The sequence below is a fragment of the Talpa occidentalis genome, unplaced genomic scaffold (genome assembly GCF_014898055.3).
Source record: "Talpa occidentalis isolate TD23 unplaced genomic scaffold, MPIMG_talOcc4v2.1 talOcc4.2, whole genome shotgun sequence".
Classification (NCBI taxonomy): Eukaryota; Metazoa; Chordata; class Mammalia; order Eulipotyphla; family Talpidae; genus Talpa; species Talpa occidentalis.
In genome coordinates, this window is record NW_023602073.1 from 45,475,816 (window position 1) to 45,485,174 (window position 9,359).

The following is a 9,359-nucleotide window of genomic DNA, read 5'->3' on the forward strand; positions in this document are numbered from 1 at the left end:
CTGGGGTTTCTGGGCCTGTCAAGGGACTTCTTACCCTCATGATAGACCCTTTGTACCCCTAAAACAGGTGCCAGGATATCGTATCTTTGTATGCTCTGAGATCAGTTTGGTTTCTGAAAACACAGCATTCCAGACAAAGCCTTGGTAAAATCCCTGTATTTCCAATGGTCTATTAAAGCGGGGGGGAGGGGGGGGGCGCGGGGAGGGTAGGGGGGAGGAACATTATTGGATTTGTTCAAACACACATTTTGAAACCTGAAATCAGAACATTTAGTAAAAATTTTACATTTTGGGGGGAGAGAGAGAAAAGCAACTGTTTCGGCTTGCTCATAAAAAGATACAAGATTTATGAGTCAAGATTTGCAGTTATCTTTAGTTTCAGGAAAAACCTGTATTTTTTTTTCCTTAGTGTGAAAGAACTTTAAAAGGTTTAATGTGAATGGAGAGAAAAGAGAAGAAAGAACACTGGCAATAAAACACCCAAAGTTCTCCATCCCCTCGTTGGTAAAGACCCAACCACACAGCCTTGGCCCAAAGCTGGGCCACTGCAGCCTGAAAGGCCCCCCAAGTCTCAGGCACCTTCAGGTGGGGACCTGGGAAATGGATGGAAGGACCCAGAAAGTCTGGGCCAAAAGGAGCAAAATTAAAGTACAAGACAAGGGAAAGGTCACTCTCCCCATGGGTCTCTTTCAGGCGTCTTCTTCCACGCATCTAAGTTTCTGGTTCAAGTTTCCAAGAAGCAAGGTGGCTTTTCCACAAGTCTCTCTCCTGTGTGTCTCCCGGTGCTCTCTGCTCTGACAAACCTTCAAGTTCTGAGAAAATCGTCCATCAGAACAGCCGGTCCCAGCTGACATTCCTTGCGGCCGTCATGATAAGCCCCAGAACCAGCCGTCAGCCTCCTGGTTATCTTGCCCCTGGTACATCAGAGGGCACCAGTGTCTGGCACTCTTTGGGGCATCATCAGGGCAGGAATCTCAGTTTAAAACAAGAGCTTTAGTTAAAAGAAAACAGATCATGAGTCATGTAGTGTGTATGTGCAGCCTGTGTGTGCGCAGATTCCTGTACTAGGTATGGGCCCTCCCTCCCTGGCTCCCTCTCAGAAGGACAGAACTGAGGTAGATGACGGGGCACTGCCTGTGGTTCTCACCTGTGTGGTCAGTTGCAACCACTCAGGCTCAGGGAACAGCAATGAGGTTTCTTTAACAAACAGGAGAGCAGGGAAATAAAGATTCTCTAAGGCCTCAGTGGCCAGCTATGTCACCCCAGATAGTGTCCACAGTGTCCAATAGTCCCAAACTAAGGCTGCCTGTGTAAGGTGGTACAGTCCCATCAGGGAGGGCCTGGAACTGGTGGCACAGCTACCAAGCACTGGGCCAGGTTCCAAGTCCCAGTGGCAGCTGGAGATGCTCCCACGGGGTGCTCCCCTTTGAGGAGACACCCCAACAGGCACAGCCTCAGTCTGAATGCCAGGCTGGATGGGAAGGAGGCCACAGCACCGAGAGGTGGTGCTGGACACTCAGTAGCAATGACAGGTCTCAAAGGTGACCTTGCTGCTGTAGCCCTATCTGAATTCTGTATTTGTGTTTCTTTGTTTGGCACAGAGCCTTGGCATTATTAAACAAAGTGAATTTTTCTTAATGAATGTGGGGGGTTAAAGCAAAAGGATATAACCTTGTCCCCTCAATAATTTACTTTCTCTCCACCTTTTTCAAAATTATTGTTCAGAAAACATAAGTTACAGATTCGCTGGCTGGAAAGACACAGTCACCTCTTAGGTCACCCCTGGTATTTACGCAGGAGGTTGGTTTCTCTTGGTCTCTCAGCATGACCATCCCTCAGTAGGGTCCTCAATGCGGAGTTTCAAATGCTACCATTGCTACGTCTCCTGGCTGGATGTAGATTATTTCCCCTCATTAAAAATATTTAATAATGGGCCTCCCCTGGTGGCGGAGGCAGTTGGGCGCAGCGCTATGGGCTGTCTGCAGCATCTGCGGCGCCAGTTCCATCCCGGCCGGCTGGCAAGGGTGTCACTGGCGCAGCAGACCTCTCCTGTCTCGCCTGCTGCTCCCCCCAAGAGTGTATTTCGTCAGTCTGCCTGTTCTGTTCCCCGCTCTGTCTCTGGTGGGTCCTCTCACCCTCCCGCACATCTGGCCTGTGCCCTGGTTCTTGTATGAATAAATAAATAAATCTTTAAAAATATTTAATAATTGGGCAACAATCTGCTCAGTCTTTATAAGCTCTCCATGGAATAACTTTTCATTTTTTACCATTTCCAGCTGGCTGCTGGGCTTTTCTTCTGTCACCTTCTTTTACATAACTGCAGCATCAAGTACAAGATCCATCTCAGACCCAGCAAACAGCAGAGGCTGGGGACCCAGTGGTGGTGCAGGCAGGTGCAACAAGACACAATGGGGGACTCAGTCAGTGGGAATCAGGCTTTGTGGTCAAATGAGTCTGATGCCAAGCTAGAGAGGGTCAGTTCACCATTCAGTGCTGCCGGGCCAGGAAGCCTGGGCTGGTCTGCAGCCCTGGTCAGCAAAAGGCCCAGCCTGGGGACGATCAAGGTTTACTTTTGAAGTTTGGCTTAATCTGGCCTTTCATTTGGTTTCTCTACATCCATACATAGGTGATATCATCAGGTACTGTCTTTTTCCTTTTGACTTTTCCCTCTTCCATCCATGTTGCCACAGGGGCATGAGTTATGTTTTCTGACCGTGGATGCTATTTCATTATACAGGGACACACATCACCTGTACATGTACATGTATGTAATATATGTAATCCCAGCTTATTCTTGATTTCTAACCTGTTTGGGGCATTTAGGTTGTGTCCATACTTGGCTACTGTAAATAGTGCTGCAGTGGAGACATGAGTGCAGGTCCCTTCACAGTAGAGTATCCTCTGTGAGTAGATCCTCAGTGTAGAATTGCTGGGTGCAATGGCAGATCCACATTTACTGTTTTTAGAAACCTCAATACTCTTTCCATAAGGGCTGGCTCAGTCTATATTCCAAAAACAATGTAGGACTGCCCCCTTTTTTCCATATCCTCCCTAGCACTTGAGTTTCTAGTCTTCTGGATATGGGCCATTCTTGCAGGTGTGGTTTAAACTAGGCGATCATAAAGCCACAAAATGTGGGCAAAAATAAATCCTGTAACACTCAGGCCAACACAAGGCTGTTTCACACTGTGGAAGAAAGAAAGTAATCATGAAGAAATTCAATGAATTACCTGAGTGTTAACATTAAAATAGTCCACTGCATTCTCAAGATGTCCTTCTGAAAGCATCTCCATCACCTAATGCCAGGCTCTCTGCCTCAACACACACCCCCACTGCAGGCCTCCAGAATCTCACCTTTAGGGACTCAGATACACTTCTGAGCCCTGGGACTCTGCTGCCCAGGGAGATCACAACAAAACTTGGTCACGATGAGACCACAGGAGGAACTGATGAGGGTGACTCCCCCATGGGCTCCATCTACACTGTCCCCAGGGGCTCAGGGATCCAACCCCTGACCCACACTTACCTGCAGCCTGAGTGTAGCTTCCTCCTTGTCCACCTGTGGGAAGAAACATCATGTGAGACCAGGGAGGAGCCAGGTCAGAAGTCCTAAAGGAATCTTCTAATCCTGCAGAACAGGGAAGTTTCCAGAACTGTGACTAAAAACATAGATTAGGACTCTGAAAAATGAAGAAAGGAGGTGAGGGGGGACTGTACCTCTGGACAACACACATGTGCACATGTGCGGATGGAACTTCCCATTAAGCAGGTAGGGCAAGTTCTCCCTGGGACTTGAAATCCCCCAGTTGACAAGTTCCCCCACTCCCTTCCCTACCTGAGTACTTCTTCTATGTCCTCACACATGAAGCCACCTTGTGTCCAATGCCCACACCCGCAAAGAAAACTGAACAAGCGAGGAGGACAATGGCGATGATGGAGAACTTAAAAGGTGTCGCTGGAATGGAAGAGAAGGTCAGACTGTGACCCACAGGTCTCAGTCTCACCTTCTGAAGGTCTCCAGAAGGGCTCCTGATGGGTCTGAGAACAGCCTCTGTTCCCACATCCCCCTCCTTACCTCATCTCAGTACTTGGGGCTTCAGCAGGCCCTCATGCTGCACATGGCACGTGTATTTCTTCTCCTCTCCAGAAGGCACCTTCACAGCTGCCCACTTCTGGAAGGTTCCATCCCCCCCAGGCCTGGTGTCCACGAGCTCTGTGTCCTGGGTCAGGTTCTTCCCAACTCGCTGCCAGGTCAGGGTGATGTCCGCAGGGTAGAAATCCAGGGCCCAGCACCTCAGGGTGACCTCATGCTCAGAGATGCGGTGTTGAGTCACATATGCCCTTTGGGGGCCTAAGTGGGAAGAATCGGAAATTTCATTCTTTGTGTTTCCTCCATAGACACTGAAGCAGCCTCATGTGACCATTCTCCAATGGACAAAACAACATGTTTGGAGGGAGGAAGCACAAACCCCAGAAACCAGCCTGGTCTGGGAGTCTGGGATAGTAAGTGAGAGCCCAGGGTAGGATGATGCAGGTCTCTAAGCATTGAAAACGTGGCAGGCAGCTCCCTCTCTGGCCAGAAGGGGGCGCTTCTCTGACCATGATTCCATTTCCCTGCGGGGTTGCGCCTCAGGGAGATCCAAGGCCCCGCAGCCCTCTTACCTCTGAGCTGCAGCGCCTCCTTCCCCATCTCCAGGAGTCTGGGGAGCCACTCCACGCACTTGCCCTCCAGGCTGCTCCGGTCCTGCTCTGCCCGACCTTCCTCCTCCCACTTGCGCTGGGTGAGCTGAGCCGCCAGGTCCGCCGCGGTCCAGGAGCGCAGGTCCCCGCCCAGGGCGATGTAATCGGCGCCGTCGTAGGCGAACTGATCATACATGCTGAGGAGGCGCCCGTCGGGCCCCACGTCGCAGCCCAAAGTCCTCTGGATCGTGTGAGACCCTGAGCCCGCCCTTCAGTCACCCCGTGGTCTCCCGCCCGCACCCGATCCCCCGCCCTGAATAATCCCAAACTTAAATGAAACCTAAAGGGTGAAAGTCCCGCGGGCTCTTCCCTGGTAAGGAGCTTGGCAGGTGCCACAGGCTCAGGGGGTCACTGAGACTAGGGGCGGGGGGTGGGGGCGGGAGCGGTGACCCGCCCCGGCCCGCGCTGCTCACCGTCCCGGCTCTGGTTGTAGTAGCCGCGCAGGTCCTCCAGGAGCGCTTTGAGCCTCTGCGCCGAGAGTCTTTGGTTCCGCGTCTCCTCTTCCTGATCCTCCTGCCCCACCAGCTCCGCCCAGGGCGCCAGCACCTCCACCCTTTGATCCGGAGAGTCACTGTCGAACCGCCCGAACTGCGTGTCGTCCACGTAGCCCACCGCGAAGTACCAGGGCTCCCCGAGGCCGGGCCAGGACGTCGCGGTTTCTAAAAGCCTCAGAGAGTGGGAGCCTGGGGGCGGGGAGGGGTGAAAGCCGGGCTGACCCTCCTCCCGGGGCGGGTCCTGAGTCCCAGGGAGATGGGGCAGGGGAGAAAGTGTCCAGGAGGGAGGGAGCTCCAGAGACTGAACATGGGCAGCGGGTCCAGAGGGGGCAAGACTCAGGGGGACAAAAGGAGGAGGCAGGTGGGGGGACAGAAAGGGACCAGGACTGAGGGGGCCACGGGGGTGACAGAGGGGCCTAAGGCAGCAGCTTCCTCTGCAGAAGCCTTTTCCCTCCACCCTACACTCACCAGCCCAGGGGTCTGTGGGGGCCAGAGGCCTGGAGAGAAGCAGCAGGAGGAAGGTTGGGGGCCCCATGACCAGCACTGCTGAGGTCTGGGGAGCTTCTGACTCTAGGGTGTGGGTGGAGACTTAACAGGGCGGGCAGTGATGCTGATTGGTTCTCTGGGAAGCTCCAGGCACTGGGGACTGAGAACTGGGGAGGAGTCACAAGTATGCAGGGCCCAGGCACTGCTGGTTGGAGACAGAAGTGAAACCAAGGGGCCAGTGGGGTATCCCCAAGAGTAACCTTCCTGCCCTAGACACAGCCCTGGAGTCTGGAACTGTAACAGGGTGGTCCCCAGAAAAGGGGGGGGGGTCCAGGTTTCCTGCCCCACCCAAAAGGAGGATGGAGCTGAGCCGGGAGAGAAGAAGCTGCAGAGGAGACTGAAGAAGGAAGGAAGCAGGATGGAGCCAGAAAGAGACCTGAGGAGGCACATGGAGCCTAGAGACACGTGAAGAAACTGTGCTTGCCTTTTGGTCGTGGACTGGGTGACACAGATGTGGGTGAGACCCGTGGGGAGGTGACAGTGGCAGCTTTTATCTTGATTTTGATTTTGCTCTTTTCCTTCCGGCCTTGTCTGTTGTTTCTGACCTTTTCTGTGGGTCCCCACTGGAAGATGCTTTAGACTTGTGGCAGGCTTTGGGGCCTTGCTCTGGGCCAATCCCATTTGGATGGAGTTCTACCCACAGGGGACGGGTAACTTTGGGTGCCTGATTTAGAAACTATATTCTTTGCCTTTTCTGTATTGTTTCCTAGTTGTATTAAAGTTCCTTCCCATTAAAGTCTCATATCTTTTGTGTTGATGCAGTGGATGGCAGAACCCATTTAGAGTAGGCAGGTTTTGGGGGGTCTGGGGTGCCCTCTCCCTGCCCTGTAACAGAACTATGAGAACCAGACTAGGGACCTGTGGCTTTGCTCTGCCCCCTCCTCTCCTCACCCAAAGATTTGTCACCCTGTCTCCATGATTCCAGGCCCAAGGACTGGATCAGCAATTCTCAGTCATTGTCCTTTCAGGATCCGTGTCCAGTCTTACAAATTAGGGAGGACGCCAAGTATAACTGTTACAGAGCAACCCTGATATAAAACGGGCTGCCTGGCTGTGGGTCCTCACCTGCCACTTAAAAGGGACTTATTAATACTCCACTACAGGCACACACAAAAGGTTAATAAAAGGTTTATTTACAAGGGAAAGGGAATTGAGGAAATGTACAACTCAGGGAGAAAATAGGGAAATAGAGTCTTTAATGCGTCCTACCCGATCCGCCCACCTGGAAACCCAAAGGCACTCTGAGAGCTGGCCGGATGCTTCGAGCTGGTGGAGAGCCAAAATGGGGGATCCCCTCCAAAGCCCACATGTCTGGCTTTATACCAAACCTGGCTGCTTAACCCCACCCTCAGGTCCCAGCCACCTTCCCTTTGGTGGTGATGGGATTTGGAGTTCCCAGTGTCTTTTGGCTTTGGTCTGGAGTGGGGGGTGGAGTCCACAAAGCCTGCATGGAATTAGCTTTAGGACATCCTTTTCCCCCAACAGAAGTAGTATTTTCACGTTATTGGGAATATTCCACTTTGATACTAAATTAAAACTATACAGGTGGTCCTGGGAGCCATGCTACTCATGTCATCTGACAAAGGTCGGGGCATGGGGCAGATTCCGGAAAAGTCAGGAATCTCGTTAGCTGACTCCTGCTAGAGTCTCCTCATTTGTTTATGGCTAGTTTCTACCATTGTTAAATACACATTTAAAAGTAAAACTACAAATCCTGTTTGATCAATTACTGAATAACCAATTTGATGGCAAATGGCACTGCGTGATACAAATATTACATTTTTTATAAAATTAGTAATTCTTTGCCAAAAGGCAGTAATTTAACATTCATTTGGCCTTACATTAACAAGTGAAAAAAACTTCTTGGAACAAAAGGCTGTAAACATCTCTTGGCCAAGTCTCTGATATGGAGATATGGTCTTTTGAGGCAAGGGCTAAATGGGGAAGGAAATTCTTTTACTTTAAAGTTAAAGATAGCATTTGGGTGGCAGAGGGAAGCCATGCTCCAAGTGTAAGAAAATTCCTGATAAGCCAGGAGGCGCCATAGCAAGCTCCTGCTAAATTCTTCCTGTTTGTTTAGGGCTGATTCCCCTGGAGGTAATGATTGGTATGGTAGCTGTTAGAGTATGCATTCAAGAATAAGTCAACAGCAATTTTGTGACTGGTTGAAATAATAACCATGGCAGCACATATAATGCACGTGGAAATAGGCAATGTTACAACAACTGATATGTCACGCATTAACCATTCTGGGAACTGTGGAATCAAGCCTAAGTATTCTTAGCCATTGCTTTGTCATTTTGTGTGTAACTACCGTTTTAGAATTTTAGGTCTTGCTGTCCCGGGAAAGACTGCATTCCAGAGTTCGACCCCCACCGCAATCTGGTCTTATCTCAGTCAGCTAACCACAGTGGAGCCGAGCAATTCGAGCCACTAATGGGGTCAAACTAGCCATAAAATAGAGCTGCATCTCGATGTGACCAATCAGCTCAAAAACTGAAACTGTGCACCCACCATTGTTAGGAAATGCACCTGTGTAACCAATGACTGTTTGCCAACATGATTTAATTTTTAGAGATCTGCTTGTAACCCTATATAAGATCCCTGTTTCCTTTGTTCAGGGCTCTCTGTGGAACAAAGTTTAGCCAAGGTTTCGCCATTTTGTATATCCTCCACCTTGATATGTTAGTCCTTGTCCAGCCGCATTCTGGAGATAGTTTCAGCACTCACAACCCTCACTCCACTTGGTGACGAAAAAGCAGACCACCCCAGCCGCCACTGAGGGCAGTCCTATCCATAAATGGGACAGCATCACTAACTGTCCAATCAGTTTGAAACTGTAACCGTGCACGCCGAAATGCCTTTGTAGTAGCCAATGAGTAATTGCCAGCTTCTTTCAAAATTCGCGCCTGCTCGTGACCCTATTAGAGACCCCTGCTTCCTCTGTTAGGGGCTCTCGACCTCTGCTGTTGCATCAGTGCGTGTCGTGGGCCCGGAGTCGAGTCCGTAATAAACTCCTTTGTGTTCTTGCATTGGCTGTCTGTGTCCTTGGGGGTTGCACTGGTCGATGTTGGGCACAACACTCTCGATATCTGCCACTGCATTGGTAGGTGCCATGAGCCCGGACTCAAGTCTGTAATAAACTCCCTTTCATATTTGCATCGGCTGTCTTTGGATTCTTGTAGGCTATTGAGACAGGGCAAGCTAGGGTTATTAGGCAGTTTTAGGACTTTGCAGGAGGGGACCTTTTAAGAATTCAGGAAGGCTTCAGAGATAAGGACGAGCAAGGAAATGAAACCAATTCTACTGGGAAAAACAAACATCCCAGCACCACAGATAATCTTGTTAAGGATGGTCCTGGTTTTCTTCAAATGATAAGATAAAGTGTAAAGATGCTCACCGGGAGGGCTAGACCATAAAGATAAAGATATAACAAATGGGGAAAGACAGACCTGTTAGATAAGGAATGTAAAGATCTCCCACTCAGTAGCAAATTAAGTGAGACAGCCAAAAACTGACCAATCACAAAGAGACTGGTAAAGCTTTAGAATAATCAGGGAAAGAAAGTATATATTCCCT

General features: G+C 50.3%; 1 protein-coding gene across 5 annotated transcripts; it reads right to left on the minus strand.

Moving 5' to 3' along the window:
* Nucleotides 1-200: 200 nt before the first annotated feature.
* Nucleotides 201-5,822, minus strand: LOC119253215 (patr class I histocompatibility antigen, A-108 alpha chain-like). 5 transcript variants are annotated; one of them, XM_037520820.2, is made up of 6 exons: nucleotides 5,703-5,822; nucleotides 5,154-5,423; nucleotides 4,663-4,938; nucleotides 4,076-4,351; nucleotides 3,527-3,559; nucleotides 201-3,186 (listed from the first exon to the last, which is right to left on the minus strand). In XM_037520820.2, the coding sequence occupies exons 1-4, from the start codon at nucleotides 5,767-5,769 to the stop codon at nucleotides 4,077-4,079; spliced, it is 888 nt and encodes a 295-aa protein (XP_037376717.1). In that variant the 5' UTR covers nucleotides 5,770-5,822; the 3' UTR covers nucleotides 201-3,186; nucleotides 3,527-3,559; nucleotide 4,076. The 5 variants fall into 5 exon arrangements, with proteins under 5 accessions (XP_037376717.1, XP_037376718.1, XP_054554605.1 ...); XM_037520821.2 differs by having other exon boundaries at nucleotides 3,527-3,955; XM_054698630.1 differs by having other exon boundaries at nucleotides 3,836-4,351.
* Nucleotides 5,823-9,359: the final 3,537 nt, after the last annotated feature.

Excerpts from the sequence above, each read along its gene's own strand:
- LOC119253215 (XM_037520820.2), bottom strand. The coding sequence starts at position 5,769 with ATGGGGCCCCCAACCTTCCTCCTGCTGCTTCTCTCCAGGCCTCTGGCC. Across the intron at positions 5,424-5,702 it reads CCCCACAGACCCCTGGGCTG|GCTCCCACTCTCTGAGGCTT; the intron begins GTGAGTGTAGGG and ends CCCCGCCCCCAG. Across the intron at positions 4,352-4,662 it reads GGAGGCGCTGCAGCTCAGAG|GCCCCCAAAGGGCATATGTG; the intron begins GTAAGAGGGCTG and ends CTTCCCACTTAG.